Source organism: Callithrix jacchus, chromosome 6, assembly GCF_049354715.1.
Source record: "Callithrix jacchus isolate 240 chromosome 6, calJac240_pri, whole genome shotgun sequence".
Taxonomy (NCBI): domain Eukaryota; kingdom Metazoa; phylum Chordata; class Mammalia; order Primates; family Cebidae; genus Callithrix; species Callithrix jacchus.
The window spans coordinates 46,309,885-46,327,565 of record NC_133507.1 but is presented as its reverse complement, the minus strand read 5'-3'; the positions used below and the strand labels follow the sequence as shown (position 1 = coordinate 46,327,565).

The 17,681-nt window shown below is 38.7% G+C and overlaps 2 protein-coding genes, 1 long non-coding RNA gene and 1 pseudogene across 4 annotated transcripts in view; 3 read left to right on the top strand and 1 right to left on the bottom strand.

Moving 5' to 3' along the window:
- Positions 1-3,829: 3,829 nt before the first annotated feature.
- Positions 3,830-4,998, bottom strand: LOC144576624 (uncharacterized). The gene is made up of 3 exons (XR_013518849.1): positions 4,860-4,998; positions 4,152-4,217; positions 3,830-3,960 (listed from the first exon to the last, which is right to left on the bottom strand). It is a non-coding gene; the product is annotated as an uncharacterized LOC144576624 (long non-coding RNA).
- Positions 4,999-5,248: 250 nt separating this feature from the next.
- Positions 5,249-7,274, top strand: LOC128932357 (uncharacterized). Its single transcript, XM_054257411.2, has 3 exons — positions 5,249-5,719; positions 6,247-6,303; positions 7,135-7,274. Exons 1-3 carry the CDS (start codon positions 5,472-5,474, stop codon positions 7,160-7,162), a joined length of 333 nt encoding a protein of 110 aa, XP_054113386.1. The 5' UTR covers positions 5,249-5,471; the 3' UTR covers positions 7,163-7,274.
- DNAJC10 (DnaJ heat shock protein family (Hsp40) member C10) overlaps positions 7,133-17,681 on the top strand; it is a 58,311-nt gene continuing 47,762 nt past the window's right edge. Inside the window, exons 1-3 of the mRNA XM_002749248.6 lie at positions 7,133-7,484; positions 10,947-11,109; positions 13,129-13,179. Of these exons, the coding sequence (XP_002749294.1) occupies positions 7,281-7,484; positions 10,947-11,109; positions 13,129-13,179 (418 nt within the window). The 5' untranslated portion in view covers positions 7,133-7,280. The remainder of the gene's footprint in view (positions 7,485-10,946; positions 11,110-13,128; positions 13,180-17,681) is intronic.
- On the top strand, positions 7,637-10,540 carry LOC118154535 (keratin, type II cytoskeletal 8 pseudogene; annotated as a pseudogene). The gene has a single exon (XR_013518848.1). The product of XR_013518848.1 is annotated as a keratin, type II cytoskeletal 8 pseudogene (transcript).

Here is a 17,681-nt window from a genome sequence, read left to right as displayed (position 1 = left end):
AATTTATCACCAAATCCTACCTATTACCTTCTATTTTTTAATTTTAAAATATTTAATTGACAAAAACTGTGTATATTCAACATATACAATATGATTAGATATACATTCTGTACTGATTACCACAGTTGAATGAATTACCACACCAATCACCACTCAGTTACCAGTGTGTGTGTGTTTGGGGGGAAGAGGGAGGTAAGGACATGTAAAAGCTTCTCTCTTGCTAAATGAAAGGAGACAATATATTATTAACTATAGTCACTATGCTGTACATTAGATTCCCAGAACATATTTATCTTACAACTTAAAGTTTGTTCTTTTTGACCATCATCTCTCCATTTCCCCCTCCACCCCATCCCCTGGCAACCACTGTTTTATTCTCTGCTTCTATGAGTTTTGCTTTTTTAGAGTCAACAGATAAGTATGATTATACACTATCTGCCTTTCTGTCTTTGTATTATTTAGTTAGTATAGGTAATGTTTTTCACGTTTATCTATGTTGTTACAAATAGCAGGATTTCCTTCTTTTTATGGCTGAATAATATTCCATGGTATATATATCACATCTTCTTTATTTATCTATCAATGAATATTTAAGTTGTCTTCATATCTTGGATAACATGAATATTGCTGCAGTAAACATGGGCTCCACTTTTTTCTTCTATCTGTTTATTTCTCCACATCTATGCTAACTCTACCCTAGTTCAAGCCATCCTTATCTCTCACCTGGGCTATTTCAGTAGTAACCTAGCCAGTTTTGCTCTATCTTCCGTTGCTCTCTTCTAACATATGCTTCAAAATTTAGCTAAAACAATTATTAAAAAATAATCATGCCCTTCCCCATCTTCAATAATTAAGACCAGAGCCATGAGAAGGGGCTGGAGCACTGTCTGAGCTCAAACAGTGTGAGGAGAGTATTCATATAAGGGGGAGAGAGTGAGTCACTCCGTATTGGAACCCTTTGAGAATGGATGTACATCCTTGTCAGAAAACAGCCTGGAATAGGGTGGAACCTGAATGGAGTAAGCAGAGCATCTGCTCAGGTGAGCAGTGCAGTATAAGGTGTGGGAACCCAAGTGCGAAGAGGGGGGAAATAGCACAGGGGAGGTGAGGAGCATCAGCAATGGAAGATTGGTTACATATACATACTCATTCAGTGATAAGGGGAATCAATTTTCTTATTGTCAGAGAGAAGAGCTACATGTATAGAAAGTACAATAAATCTGTAGTACAATAAATCCAATACCTGTGATATTACATTGCAATTCAAAATACTGGTGTAAACTCCAGTTTTATACATATGTAAATGTGGAAGTGCATATGTGTGAGTATGTGTGTATATATACATACATATATTCTCTATCTGTGTCCACTGAGAAGGCCTGGAAGCAACAGCAACCCCATGCTATGATGCATGCCTAGCACCTAGGTCTTGCTGTGTAAATAACCATTCTTCAAAAGAACCAAGGCTTCTTAGAGAAATAGCTAGCATAATGGCTGAGCCAGGAAAAGTCCTGGATGAGCCTGGAACATCTTATTGTGCACTAAAACAAGGACACCCAAAGAATAATGGAATTGTCAAAAGGACACAAAAGCCAGCTTGAAAGAATTCTCATTGGTCAAATACAGAACTATTTAAACATCTAAATAAATGGTAGTAATGGATTTTAACCCATTGAATAAATTAGGAATCCATGAATCCATAATAATATAAATAAATTGAAAGTTTGATGAGGAAGCTAATACGTTCACAGAGTCTCAAAGTACTTCCCGTAAAGCACTTATTAATTACAAAAGGAAAAATGTAACATTGTAGTAGAAAAGCCTCTCAGACATCTCTATAATGAATCAGTCTAAGTTAAAAATACCAACAATGACACAAATCAAAATTTGGGGCCTGCAAGGGATAAAACATAGGGTCAGTTCTGTTAGATTCTTCTCAAATGCATAACCTAAATCTAATCATGAGGAAACATCAGACAAATTGACACAGAAAGAACACATCTACAAAACAATTGGCCTGTATCCTTCCCAAGTGTCAAAATCGAAAAAGTCAAGGAAAAACTGAAGAACTGTTTCCAACTAAGGGATCCTGAAAGATATCAGGACACTAAATTTAAACAAGTTGTTGCTGGCTAGATCTTTGTACTGCAAAGACATTATTGGGACAATTGGCAAGACCTAAATGGGGTCTGAGGATTAGATGATAATAAGACATTAATGTTAATTTCTGGATTTCAATGATTGTGTTTTGGTTATGTAGGAGAATGTCCTTGTTTTTAAAAAATATAAACCAGTTTTGGGAGATAACGAGACAAGAAGTTAACGACTTACTCTCAAGTGGTTGAGGAAACAAAATTTTTTTTCTATACATTTAACATTCTTGTAACTGAAATTTTTTCCAATTTCTTTGAAGTAAAGTAATAATTAAATACATTCCACTGTTTAAACTCTCCTATGGCTTCCCATTGCTCATAGAAAAAGGTCCAAATTCCTTAAAATAAACTACACCTTGTCTCTGTCTACTTTTGCATTCCCATTTTGTTGACTCTCTCCTTTTGGCTTGCTGCATTCTGGTGTTCTTTTTGTTCCTTTAACACCTATGCTCTTTTGAAGTACAATAAATATGCACTTGCTGCTCAATCTGCCTATAATATTCCCTAATATTTTGCCCATATATGTTAAATTTCTTCTTTTTTATTTTTATTTTTGGTAAGACCTTTGAAAAACCTTTGCCCCTAGAGTAGGTCACAACATCACAACTCTATGTATTTTTCCTTCACAATTACAGATTTGTTTGTATAATTGATGTGTCCTCTATTATTCTAGTTCTTGAGGGCAGAGCTATGTCCTTGCTCACCACAGTAACCCCATTGACCTAACCCAGAGAACGGTAAACTATTTTAATTAATAAATGAACTATGTAAGATTAATCAATCCATCTGTGCTTCTGACTCCATCCCTCTCATACCTGTGGCCTCTCTCTTTTTTGGCTTCTACTCAGCTTATAAACTTGCACAAGTCTTTCCAAGCCTAAAGCATTTCCTCTTTTGAATCCACATCCTCTTCTAGTTACATGACAGTTTCCTTCCTTCTCTTTTCACCCAGACTTTGAACAGAGTATATATACTTGCTATTTCCACTTCCTCAGCTCACAGCTCCTCGCCAATCTCTAGTCTACTACACTCTAACCTCAAGCCTTACCATCCACCAAAATCGTGCTTACTAAGGTCCCTATAACCTCCTAGTTGCCAGACCTAATTAACAAGTTGTTGTCAGTGTCTTATCTGACCCACTTTAATTTCCTTGATGTTAAGTTCTTTCTGTCCATCTCTGATCATCTCTTTTTGACATCCTGTATGGGCCCTTCTTCTTCAGCCTGTTTCTCAAATTAACATTTTTTCATTCAAAAAATATTTATATAGTACCTATCTTATAGTAAGAACACCTGGAGACATAACAGTAAATAAAGTGAACAAAAATCCACCTTCATGAAGCTTAGATTATTTTTCCTTGTGTGCTTTCATGCTTGAGGTTAGAATTCCCCAAGTTTTAATCTGTGGCCCACAGCTTATTCTGCACACTTTCTTTGGGTGATCTTAGATTGTTCTCCTATTTTTCCTCCAATCTAGATATTACCTATGAATTTTACACAGGATATATTCACCAAGACATAATGTAGGAAACTTGAATAGATATGCCCAAATCAGAACCCTTTATCTTTTCCCTAAACAGATCTTCATTGAGTGGGTAGTATTCAGCCATGTGAAATCAGAAGTTAACGTTAAATCGTTCCTTTATCTCCCATATCCAACCAATTACCACCTCTTACCTTTTTTTTTTTTTTCAAGACAGGGAATCTTGCTCTGTCGCCCAGGCTGGAGTACAGTGGTGTGATCTTGGCTCACTGCAACCTCTGCCTCCCAGGTGCCAGGTATTTTCCTGCCTCAGCCTCCCCAGTAGCTGGAATTACAAGGCTGAGTCACCATACCCGGCTAATTCTTGTATTTTTAGTAGAGATGGGTTTTCACCATGTTGGCCAGGCTGGTCTGGGCCTTTTGACCTCAAGTGATCCACCTGCCTCAGCCTCCCAAAGTGCTGGGATTACAAGTGTGAGGCACCACGCCCGGCCCACCATCTCTTAAATCATTTACCTTATTTGTCTAACATTCTCCTGTTCTTTCTCCAGTTTTGTATGCTTTTAATCTTCTCTCCAATAGCTGCCAGAATGATCAAAAATAAAATCTCAGTCTCTTTTTTAAAAGCTTCCTCATCACCTAAGAGATAGAAATCTATGTCTTCATCTTGGTATAAAAACCCTTCTGTAATCTGGTCCCTGCTTAATTTTCCAGTTTTGTTTGTTTTTCATTTTAAGATTTTGCTCATTACAGTGTGTCGTAATGCTTAACATGATAGTCTCTGAAGCCAGGTTGCTTAGGTGTGAATCCCAGCTCTCAGATAGTTGCCTCAACTTCTTCCAATGGGAAATGGGCATAACAGCCACCATCTTGTAAGATTATCTGAGGCATTAAATGAGTTACCACATGTGTGCTTAGACCAGGTCCTGGAACATATTATCAGGCTGCGTCTAATATTTTTGCCTTTGTTCATTCTACTTCCTCTTCTTTCCTACCACTTAATTAGCTTAGCCATAATCCTGTATAGTCTTCCAAGTTTTTAGAAGCTGACACTTGATTTACTCCCCCAAAACTGTTACCAATCACAACTTATTTCATGTTAGGGCTGGTGTTACACGTAGGTACCCTCTAGGCATGATGTTTTCACTTTTAAATATAGAAAATGTAGTAAATATAACCACTTCAATTGTTATATTGCTGTGGGTCAAAATGCAATTTCTGTACCATAGCAGTAGGATGTAACGGTAAGAGAGGCGAACACGGATAACTCCTCACTTTCTAGCTTGTATGACTCAGAAGCCAGGAAATACTGTGGAAGTCTCAAATATTTGTTGATACACACGCTCACACAAAATTGTAAATATTCTAATTTCCTTCAAGTTTCCTACTGCTTCTTCACTCCGCTAGCCTGATACTGCAATCAATGTCTCTTCAGGCAAGTTCTCCTGTCTCCGCCAAACTTCGCCTTTCGGCCTCACCCAACCATCACCCAGATAAATCCTCCAAAGCTCCGTCTTCCTTTTGAAAGAGTCTCCGGGACCTCAACTCCAAAACCCGCCCTCAGGGTTTCCCCGTCACCCTAGCAACGGAAGCAGGAAGAGGCTGGCTTCGCTGTCCACAGTCCCCGCCCGCGGCAGGCGCCAGCCGCATTGGTGAGGGGCGCGGGCTTTTTGGCCGCCGCACGTCCCCAAGGTCCGGGTTGGAGCCGGAGCCGGAGCCGGATCATGCGCACACGGCCACGTCAACCTAAACCTACACCGCCCTCTCCACCCTGCCGCCGCGGTCTCTAGGCCCGCAACGGGTCTCCCAGGCAGCGTCCTCCACGCCTTTCCCACAATGCTCCGCGCCAGGCTCCGCCCGGGCTCGCTGTCGGGACCGGCGAGTGAGGAGCAGACCTGTTCCGGCCGCGCTCTAGTAGTCGCCGGTGTGGCTGGACCTTCCCCAAACCGTGCGCGGCGGCCGGGCAGTCGGAGAGTGCGTGTGTTACTCTCCCGCACGCGGTGCTTGGGCTCGGCCAGACGGGGACAGCCGCCAGGGTTTGAGGATGGGAGAGTAGCTACAGGAAGCGACCCCGCGCTGGCAAGGTGGGCATGGGCCCGGGACCAGGGCTTTGCTAGAGCCGGTGGTGGCTTGGGCTCTCTGTCAGGGAGTGGCGGAATGGCTGCACGCCTGAACCTCCCTTCCTCTGCGCTCCTACGACCTGAGTATTGAATTCTCGCTCACCGTCTTCCTCCTGCCTGTTTTCCACACCACACTTCCTCTGCCCGGCTGTTCCCTCTCAGTTACTTAGGCTCCCTTCTCCCTGAGTCCGGCCTGAGACTTCAGACACCAGCAACACTTGACAGCCCTGTTGCCCCGTGTCTCCGTCTTTCCCCTCCCCTGCCCCACTCTGCAGTGATGGCAACGCGAAAGCTTTCGCCTTGCATTTACCTGGCGCTTCCACCTGCCGCGTAGCACGGGCCACGGGCAGTTCGGCCACACCCACGCTGAGAACAACCCCTGAGCTAGGAGCAGCTTACCCAAAGTGTTGATTGAGACTGTGTCCTCTCTTTTTCTGATGGTTTTCTCATTTGGACACTTGTTAATCTCTCCATCATTGTATTTTTCAAAGGTATATTTTTGTGGACAGAAAAGGAAATATTAGAAATGACCTGAAGACCGTTCACAGGTAAGGAGAAAAATTTTTAAATAGACATTTAGGATTAAATGAAAAACAAAACTGAGGTGCAACAAGAGTTAGATTTTTCAAAGCATTACGGATCTTTGGAACTAAGATATAGCTGCTGAAATATGATGAAGTAATGATTGTTTTTGCCCTGCAGCGAGCATGTCTAACCGATTCCCTTCTTTTTGTTTTTGCTTACACCAAACATCAACTTTGCAATAAAATTACACTGTTAACTTACAATTATTATTCTACCATTTTAGAAGATGGTCTCTACTTAAATTCAATATAAGCACCTTCTGAGAAAACTCCTGGAAAAAGACAGACTGCTGTGTAGATTGTCTATTACAACAGTATACTTCTCTGCCATTTTTGGTAGGGTTATATGAAAAGTAAAGAACCCTATGTTTCTTTCTAGTCCTTCCCAAGCAAGTGAATCCTGTTGAAAATGAAAATTAAACAGCTTTAGGGGGTAGAGAAGTAGCTGAAAGGAAGAGGTATAAAAGGCAACGCTAAAACTGGGTAGACAGAGGAAAGGTGTGTAGCTTATTGCCACCTTTGTGTTCTGATGCTCCTCAGGTCTTTCTCAATGTTTAAATTGCTGAGTGTGTGTGTTCTAGCTAGCTACTACCACTCATGACCTTTTATCTGCTATCTTCAGTGATTTCACCAATCTAGCTACATGGATGTAAGAAACTGAAAAATAGAGCGTAGGGCATTAACACTGATTTGCCATTTAAAGGAAATTATGTGTTGCTGACGATGTTCTTTGATAAATTGTGCTATTATTGTTTAGTTCAAAATGATTTTTAACTGCCTGCTTTTCTTTCTTAGATTAACATTTTCGGGAACAAATTTGTGATGCTTGATTCACCCTTGAAGTTATATGGACAGAAGTTCTCAAATTTGCATATTGCATCAACTGGAACCAGCAGTGACTCTTAATGTTCACTTAAATCAGAACTTGCATAAGAAAAAGAATGGGAGTCTGGTTAAATCAAGATGACTATATCAGAAACTTGAAAAGGATCATTCTCTGTTTTCTGATAGTGTATATGGCCCTTTTAGTGGGCACAGATCAGGATTTTTACAGTTTGCTTGGAGTATCCAAAACTGCAAGCAGTAGAGAAATAAGACAAGCTTTCAAGAAGTTGGCATTGAAGTTGCATCCTGATAAAAACCCGGTAGGTAAACATTTGTTTTCAAAATATTTGGTTGCATTTTTGGTACATTTTGATATTTACTTAAATTGTTTTAAATGATCAAATGCTTAAGAACAATTATATGTCAAAATTATGATTCAACTTGTATGCTAGAAACAAAAACAGCATGTTTTTTTTGTTCTGGTTTACTTAGAATCCTGTGAAGGAATGTGAGTTCCAAAAATTCAGTTCCCTCTTAATTTGTAAATGAATTTCCAACAATTGTATTAATAGACGTTAACCCCCAAACAAACTATAGTATCTGAAATAGTTGAAGTAGATTTCTTAGTAAAATAGGTTAAGATCAAGTATTTTAGAACAGTAACAAAAAAATATTTCTTTAAAACTCATGATATGACTTGCTAAAAATGGAAATAATAGCTAATATAGCATGTTTTAACTTTCACTGTTTTCCCATGTACAAGTCCACAAACCAGAGTTAGAAAGTTTTGTAAATACTTGAGAGCAGCTGAATATAATTTCAGTCATAAATATTTGTATATCCAATAATGTAAATCTTTCAAAACTAAATTCATTTTAATTTTTATGGTTTTTTAAATTTATTTGATTATTTCTTAATGAGATTTAGTGTTCATCATTAATGAGGAGAAATCATAGTATAATTTTTTCTAAGTAGAAGTTTTAAAATAGGATTGTTTTATTTCAGTGCATAAAGCTGAGCAAGAGAAACAATGCTTCTTTAAAACATTTGTTTAGTGGACTATCTTTTCCTGAGACCTGTATTCTATTTAAGATTTTTATTTGTTTAAAGTTTCCATATGAAAGATGGTAGATCTTCTAACACCCAAGTATTATTTAAATGAAAGCATCCTTCAGGAACACATTTTATGAAACACAGTAATAAGGAAGAAACATTTCCAATCCAATTTTGGATTGTTTTGTTTTGTTTTGCTGAGAATGGGTCTCACTGTCTTGCCCAGACTGGAGTGCAGTGACACCATCTTGGATTTCTGCAACTTCCACTTCCCTAGCTCAAGCGATTCCCCTGCCTCCACCTCCTGAGTAGCTGGGATCACAGGCATGCATCACTACTGCCCGGCTAATTTTTTTATTTTTAGTAGAAACAGCTTCACCATGTTGGCCAGGCTGGTCTTGAACTCCTAACCTCAAATTATCCACCCTCCTCAGCTTCCCAAAGTGCTGGGATCAGTTTTAGGTTATTTTCTGATATCGGTTTTTATGTAATTATCTGATAGATTGGAGCACATCCTTTTTTCAATTAATAAGTTGATTTTAACAAGCAGCTTCTCCGCTCCTTCTGGAATCTCTCCCTAGCTCAGCCCGCCTGCCTCCACTCCTGCCTCTACCATGTCCATCAGGGTGACCCAGAAGTCCTACAAGGTGTCCACCTCTGGCCCCGGGGCCTTCAGCAGCCGCTCCTTAACGAGTGGGCCCAGTGCCCGCTTGAGCTTCTCCCGAGTGAGCAGTAGTAGCTTCCGGGGTGGCCTGGGTGCAGCAGGCTATTTTGGGGCCAGCGGCATAGGCATGGGAGGCATCACCGCCATCACCATCAACCAGAGCCTGCTGAACCCCATTAAGGTGGATGTGGACCCCAACATCCAGGCCGTGCGTACCCAGGAGAAGGAGCAGATCAAGACCCTCAACAACAAGTTTGCTTCCTTCATCGACAAGGTGCGGTTCCTGGAGCAGCAGAACAAGATGCTGGAGACCAAGTGGAGCCTCCTGCAGCAGCAGAAAACGGCTAGGAGCAACATGGACAACATGTTTGAGAACTACATCAACAACCTGAGGCGGCAGCTGGAGACTCTGGGCCAGGAGAAGCTGAAGCTGGAGGCGGAGCTTGGCAACATGCAGGGGCTGGTGGAGGACTTCACGAACAAGTATGAGGAAGAGATCAATAAGCGTACAGAGATGGAGAATGAATTTGTCCTCATCAAGAAGGATGTGGATGAAGCTTACGTGAACAAGGTAGAGCTGGAGTCTCGCCTGGAAGGACTGACTGATGAGATCAACTTCCTCAGGCAGCTGTATGAAGAGGAGATCCAGGAGCTGCAGTCCCAGATCTCCAACACATCTGTGGTGCTGTCCATGGACAACAGCTGCTCTCTGGACATGGACGGCATCATTGCCGAGGTCAAGGCGCAGTACGAGGAGATCGCCAACTGCAGCCAGGCTGAGGCGGAGCGCATATACCAGATCAAGTATGAGGAGTTGCAGATGCTGGCTGGGAAGCACGGGGATGACCTGCGGCGTACGAAGACTGAGATCTCCGAGATGAACCAGAACATCAGCCGGCTCCAGGCTGAGATAGAGGGCCTCAAAGGCCAGAGGGCTTCCCTGGACGCCGCAATTGCAGATGCTCAGCAGCACGGGGATCAGGCACTCAAGGATGCTCATGACAAGCAGAAGGAGCTGGAGGCCGCCCTGCAGCGGGCCAAGCAGGACATGGCAAAGCAGCTGCGTGAGTACCAGGAGCTGATGAATGTCAAACTGGCCCTGGACATCGAGATCGCCACCTACCGCAAGCTACTGGAGGGCAAGGAGAGCCGGCTGGAGTCCGGGATGCAGGACATGAGTATCCACATGAAGACCACCAGCGGCTATGCAGGTGGTCTGAGCTCTGCCTATGGGGGCTTAACAAGCCCCGGCCTCAGCTACGGCCTGGGCTCCAGCTTTGGCTCTGTCACAGGCTCCAGCTCCATCAGCCGCATCAGCTCCACCAAGGCTGTGGTTGTGAAGAAGATTGAGACCCGCGATGGGAGGCTGGTGTCTGAGTCCTCTGACGTCCTGCCCAAGTGAACAACTGCAACAGCCCCTCCCAGCCTGCCCCTCCTGAGGCTGTCCCAGAGCCCAGGAGGGAGGTTGCTGTGCAGGGGAGCGCAGGGAACAGGAGACCCACCTGACCCTCAGCCCTAGCCCTCAGCCCACCGGCGGGGAGTTTACTGCCTGGGGACCCCCCTGGCCCATGCCTCCAGCTGCAAAACAATTCAATTGCTTTTTTTTTTTTTTTGGTCCAAAAATAAAATCTCAGCTAGCTCGGAAAAAAAAAAAAAAAAAAAAAAGTTGATTTTGCCTCAAATAGTAAAATAACCTACAAATTTATTGATTTATAATTGTTATAGTAGTGATAAGTATTTATGAAATTAAGGTTTCAACAGGCTTATGAGTTTCACTCAGCTGCATTTTTTAGGAAGAATAACTTACATCATGTGGTAACGTATGTCAACATTTTGAAGAGTCAATTATTTCATTGCTTTTCTTACTCTTTTTTTTTTAATATTACTTTCTTAGAAAATACTTCATTTCAACCCATGGTAACTCATGTCATGTTATATTACCCCTCCTTATGTTGGTATGTGGTCTACCAGAAATTACTAGATTAATTAAACCTATGTATATGTTATGAAGAAACTTAGACTGTGTATCTGAAATAATTGTATTATATCTAATATTTTTTAACAGAATAACCCAAATGCGCATGGTGATTTTTTAAAAATAAATAGAGCATATGAAGTACTCAAAGATGAAGATCTACGGAAAAAGTATGACAAATATGGAGAAAAGGGACTTGAGGATAATCAAGGTGGCCAGTATGAAAGCTGGAACTATTATCGTTATGATTTTGGTAAGATAATACGATATTACTTATGAAATGTTTTTTATCTAAGTAAAAGAAAAGCAAATTTTGTTTCACCACTTAGCTTATATATTTAATATGTATCACTTTGACTTGCTTTTTTTAATTTACCATGGGAGTGAAATTTAGAAGGCAAGTCAGTTGGTATACAGAGGTGATCTATACAGATAATGAAGTTGTATTGGTCAAATCTTACTAAATACTTTTAAAATAAGGATTGCTGTTTAATAAAAAATATGCATTCATGGACTGTGTAATGATGACATTTCATTTAACAACTGACTGTATGTAGGACACTGGTTCCTTGAAATTATAATACCATATTTTTACTGTACCTTTTCTATGTTGAGCTACAAAGATACATACCATTGTGTTACAATTGCCTGCAGTATTCAGCAGTAACATGCTGTACAGGTTTGTACCATAGGTGTGTAGTAAGCTATACTATCTAGGTTTCTGTAAGTACACTCTGATGTTTTTGCAATAACAAAATTCCCTAAAAACACATTTCTCAGAATGTGTTGCCATCAATAAGTGATGCATGACCATATATTTGCATTAGAAGTAGTTAAATATTTCTTTCAGTATGTTTTAGGTATTGAATAATATTAATTTCACTATATTTTAGAACATCATATTTTCCAAGAAAAGCTAAATTTACCTTTAAGTTTAATGATGATCTCTTCGATAGAAATGCTTTCCTTCTCTTATGGAACCCTTATTGATGTTTTAAGGTGTGTTGGCCTTCTGTTGACATTAAGATCAATACCCTGAAACATTACCAATAAAGGTTTCATATGAGAAGGAAGGACGAAAGGTGTTTTATTCTTAAACATGAAGGAAAAAAATAAGGTGGAAGGAGGATACAAGGTAAAGGAACGAAGGAAGAGAGACAGTAAACATGCAGGTATCAAGGCAGGAAGGTGTGTTCAGAGACCCAGTATTTCTCCTAGTCATTAATAATTAGCCTGAAATGCAGGCTAAGAACTGAATATGCTTCTGTATTAGACTAAGTAAAATATTTAAATTCATATCTGGAGGATTTGCTTCTCAAGACTCATTTTCTTTTCAAAATAGTATTTTCAAGTGTATTCTCTACACCTTGATAGTCTATATCAGCTGTTAGCAGACTGCATTTCATAGACCAAATCTGGCTTGCCATTTGTTTTTATAAATAAAGTTTTATTACAATGCAGTTGCGTTCACTTGTTTACATAATATATGACTTCTTTCACACTTTGAGAGCAGAGTCAAGAAGTTGTGACAGAAATCATTTATCTCACAAAGCCTACTACATTTACTGATGGTCTCTACAGAAAAAGTTTGCTGATCCCTGGTCCCTACGCATCGTTAATATTATTGGGATATTTTATATAGTAATGAGAAATCTCATTAATTTTAATTATTAGGGTAAAAAGTTATATTTACTAATTTTTTACTATAATTTTATAATTTGTGTCTGCTTCTGCAAAATATTCTAAGCTTTTTAGCAGTAGAAGATATTCTAAGGTGATACCATGTATTAAAAACCATATAATCTGAAAATTGAATGAGGTCTGTGGTCTAGTTAACAGTGTACCACTCTCAATTTCCTGGTTTTTGATATTGTACTATAGCTACATAACATGTCACCATTAGAGGAAAGTGAGTGAAAGGTGCACAAAGAGTCTATATTTTTGCACCTTCCTGAATCCATAATTATTTTTAAATAAAAAGTTTAAAAAAACTGGAAATTTTTTATGGAGGTGAAATTATGTGAATATTAGGAACTCCCACACAGACACCTACGAGAGTCCATAACAGAATTCTAGTATCTTTAGATCACTCTAAAGATATTGATAGTCTTATTTACATTTTTTCACTTAAGTTGTTGCATATTCTCTAAGTTTGAGATTTAATATAGTAGTTTGATTTTTTTGATGACTAAAATGAGTAATCTATTTTTATGTGGCAATTTATTTTCATGGTGAGTTTTATTTTTTAATTTTTATGTACTTTTAAAATTAGGTATTTATGATGATGATCCTGAAATCATAACACTGGAAAGAAGAGAATTTGGTAAGTTGTGGGCATAAGATTTTATAAAACCAATAGAAGTCCAATCTCATCTAAAACTCTTAGGCATATATATGTTTGAAACTTAGAAATCTTTTGGATTTTTGAATGGTAATATGCAACATACTACATATTAAATATTTCTGGTAGAATGTGAGGAAGTGAATATTAATATTTCTGTAGCAAAATGTATAAGTATGTATACCAAATAAGAGAAATTTTAAAATCAGTTCAGATCAGGTTTTGATGCCAAGTGACCTTGCTACAAACAGCAAAACTTCTCAGAGCTTTTTTATTTTAGAGTTTTAGATAAAAGTATAGTTATTTTTGAAGTAGATATAATTTGATCAGCAACTTGTATGAAAATGGCCATAAAAATTCAGTTCTGCATTTTCCATTGCATTTTAGAAAGTTATATACCAGAATAGGTTCCTATAATTTCATCCTTCATACAGTAATAATAGGTTTTTTTTTTTTCTACTTCAAAGCAATCAATTTTATTTTGCTCTATCACAATAGTATTTCATTTAGAAAACTAAAATTAGGCCAGGTGCAGTGGTTCACACCTGTAATGCCAGCACTTTGGGAAGCTGAGGTGGGTGGATCACCTGAGGTCAGGAGTTCGAAACCAGCCTGGCCAACATGGTGAAACCCTGTCTCTACTAAAAATAAAAAAGTTAGCTGGGTGTGGTGGCACACACTTGTAAATTCAGCTATTCAGGAGGCTGAGACAGGAGAATTGCTTGAACCTAGGAGGTGGAGGCTGCAGAGAGACAAGATTACAGGCTTGAGCCACCGCACCCTGCCAAGGGTGGCATTTTAATCTTATTTTTTACAACATCCTGGTGAGCTCCACATACAAAATAGCTGTTCAGTGTGTTACTTTGTTAAAAGCCTTGTTCTTAAACATGTTCTAAGTGAATAGAAAATACATCTTCCCTACATTCTACAAGGAAAACCAAACAATTTGATTCATTTGGATTGTTGATAGAACTAATGCTTATGTCACAAACTGGTAGAATCATAACTCTGTTGTGTAGTTATATGAACCTATATGCTATTCCTGTGTGGTTTTTATTGTCTCTCATTTCCTGACACATCAATAAGTGTTTTGTAGATCAATAGGTTAGAAACACTGGAATTACAGGTAGAGTAACTGAACAAAACTTGCAAGCTTACTAATCCGTGAGTCTACCTAGAATGAGACTTCACTGGTAGTTATATTGCATATGAGTTCACACTTTTTCAGATGTCACTACACAGAAAAGCTTAAAAACCGCTAATAATTTATATTAAACCCCAAATAGTAGTTCAAGATAAATTGCAGCCACAAAACTTCAGAGATAATTCATAAATAATTAACCTTGCTTAATGACAGGAATGAACAGCAGCATTGTGGTAGAGAAGGACCCTCTGGTGAAGCTTTCCCAGGCATTGTTCTGCTAAAGCTTTGACAAAATAATCATATAATAAGCAGTTGGAATAGTTCTCTGGCTCTCCAGAAAGCTGACAAGCAAATGCATTGAGCATTCCAGAAAACTGTTGGCAGGACCTTTGCTCTTTTGCTCTGACTGGACCACTTCCACCTATTAGTAACCATTCCTTTGAATGTGCTTTCTTTTCAGGAGTGTAATGGTACCTAGTCATGTTTCATCTCTTGTTATAATTATTCAAAGAAATGTTTCAGGATCTTGATCCCACTTGTTTAAAATTTCTATGAAAAGCTCCGCTCTTCAGCTGATCTGAGTGCAGTGGTCTTGACACCCATTGAGTAGATAGTTTGCTCAACTTTAATGTTTCAGTGAGAGTTGTGTAAGCTGAACCAGTTGAAATGTCTGTGGTGTTGGCTGTTGCTTCCACTGTTAATCGTCAGTTATCTTCAATTAGGGCACAAATAAGATTAATTTTTTCCTCACAAATGAGCATGGATGGTCTACCACTGAAAGCTTCATCTTCAGCATTGTCTCATACGTTGTTAAAATGAGTTATCCATTTGTAAACTACTGATTTCTTTGTGGCATTGTCCCTATAAACATTTCACAAAGTATCAGTGATTCACCATTCTTCTGCAGAAGTTTCATCATAAATTTGATGTTTATTCTTGCTTCAACTTTAGCAGAACTCATGTTGTTCTGATAAAGGGATCTTTTGAAACTGCCTTATCCTTCCTAGTGCCTCTAACTAAATCCTGTTAAAACATATTATAGCAAATTAGTATGAGTTTAGTTTGGTGCAAAAACAATTTTAAAATGCATATTTTCCATGAACTTTTTGAAGTCCCTTTGTGTTTGCCACCATTCCGTCTGATCTCAATATTCTTCATAGTACTGGGCTAAGACAAGATGATCCGAAGGTTTTAGTTGGAGAAACAGAAAGAAGATGGCAAGCATGGATAATAGTATCAATTCATACTTATATAAGTATCATGTTAGCTTCTTGGTTATGTGTCTCTATTACCAGTTGTTTCTGTTGGTTTGAGTTACTTAGTCTTGTTTTTTGTAAAAATAACTATAAAAATAGTTATAGAGTTATTTCAAAGTTATGTATGTTCTCTTCGTTTAGTGAGGAGTTATGTTTTTTTTCTGGCTAGAGCCACTAACAATCTCAAATGAGCTTTATCCAGAGATTGAAATGTTTCAAAAGCCGAGTTTTAGATCTTGACAGGACTAGTCACTTTACAATTCATCCTTCCTTAGATGTGCCCTGAACTTCGTTTTTGTCCCTCTAGCCTTATGAATCTGTTGAAAACTCTGCTTAATTTCTTGCTTGTCAACTATCTTTTGTAAAAGTGGCAAGCATTGGCTCTCCGATTTCCATCTCCTCCCATCCTTGCCCCGCTAATGCTTCACTGCGTTGTGAACTGTCTGATGCTTTCAACAGAAGTCTTTTATACTTTGTCCAGTTTTCCAGTTGTTTGTAGTGGAGAGTTCATCCAAATTACATAGTTCACTTTTACCAGGACTGTAGCTCTAAAATGTTCAACAGTAGTACAGAAAAGAAAATATGATTAATAAATTCCACCTCCAAAGCTTTAAAAATGTTCTCATCCTTCCCGTTAAATATGGTGTATATGATCCCTTTATATGTCACAGTATGGTAGTAGATCAATCATAATAAAACAGTTCTAGATATTATTTGCAAATCTTAGAACATGTCACATGTGTAATAGTCATTTTGAATACATCCACATAATACAGGTATCCTTTTGAAGACTGCTTGAGAAAGAGGAACTCAAAATATGTCTACTTTTTACATTTTGCTTTGCTGACAGAATCTATTAACTGTAGTTGTATGTATATTAATAGACAGGAGCTGTAGTTGTATAGTTTAGAAGTGGAAAATTGCATTTTGAAATGCAGTTATTTTATTCTTGGTCACTGTTACACATAACATCCCATTGAGCTGTGATGATACAGTATTAAAACTTTGCTTATTACTCAGCAATAAGCGGGAAATTGGCAAATATAAGAAGTGCTCTATGAAGACAAAAGTACAGGTGTACCTCATTTTATAACACTTTGCTTTATTGCACTTCACAGATACTGCCTTTTTTTCTTTTTTCTTTTTGACTAACAAAGTTTATTGAGTATTTATAGTTGATACCTAAGTATACTTAAAGATTTATCTTTTTTATTGTTTAACATAAGTAATTTTTTATTTTACTTTATCTTTTTAAAATAATACTAATTAATTATAATACAATTATAATTATAATAGTTATTAATTATTAATAAAACCTGTATAACATGCAGATTTGTTACATAGGTGTACACATGCCATGGTGGTTTGCTGCATCCATCATCCTGTCATCTATATTAGGTATTTCTCATAATGCTATCTCTCCCCTAGCCCCCCACTCCCCTAGCTCCCCATCCCCCGACAGGCCCCAATATATGATATTCCCCTCCCTGTGTCCATGTAGTCTCATCGTTCAACACCCACTTATGAGTGAGAACATGTGGTGGTTGATTTTCTGTTCTTGTGTCAGTTTGCTGAGAATGATGGTTTCCAGCTTCATCCATGTCCCTGCAAAGGAAAAGAACTCATCCTTTTTTATGGCTGCATAGTATTCCGTGGTGTATATGTGCCATGTTTTCTTTATCCTTCTATCATTAATGGGCATTTGGGTTGGTTCCAAGTCTTTGCTATTGTGAACAGTGCCTCTATGAACATACCTGTGCATGTGTCTTTTTAATAGAATGATTTATATTCCTTTGGGTATATAACCAGCAATGGGATTTATGGGTCAAATCACATTTCTATTTCTAGATCCTTGAGGAATCTCCGCACTGTCTTCCACAATGGTTGAACTAATTTACAATCCCACCAGCAGTATAAAGGTGTTCCTATTTCTCTACTTCCTCTCCAGCATCTGTTGTGTCCAGATTTTTTAATGATCACCATTCTAACTGGCATGAGATGGTATTGCAATGTGGTTTTGATTTGCATTTCTCTAATGACCATGATGATGAGCATTTTTTCATATGTTTGATGGCTGCATAAAT

What these genes read in the sequence shown, in the direction of transcription:
- LOC128932357 (XM_054257411.2), top strand. Translation starts at nt 5,472, where the DNA reads ATGCTCCGCGCCAGGCTCCGCCCGGGCTCGCTGTCGGGACCGGCGAGT. An exon ending in AGCGACCCCGCGCTGGCAAG is followed by an intron (nt 5,720 to 6,246) that starts GTGGGCATGGGC and finishes TATTTTTCAAAG; the next exon opens with GTATATTTTTGTGGACAGAA. An exon ending in GACCTGAAGACCGTTCACAG is followed by an intron (nt 6,304 to 7,134) that starts GTAAGGAGAAAA and finishes TTTCTTTCTTAG; the next exon opens with ATTAACATTTTCGGGAACAA.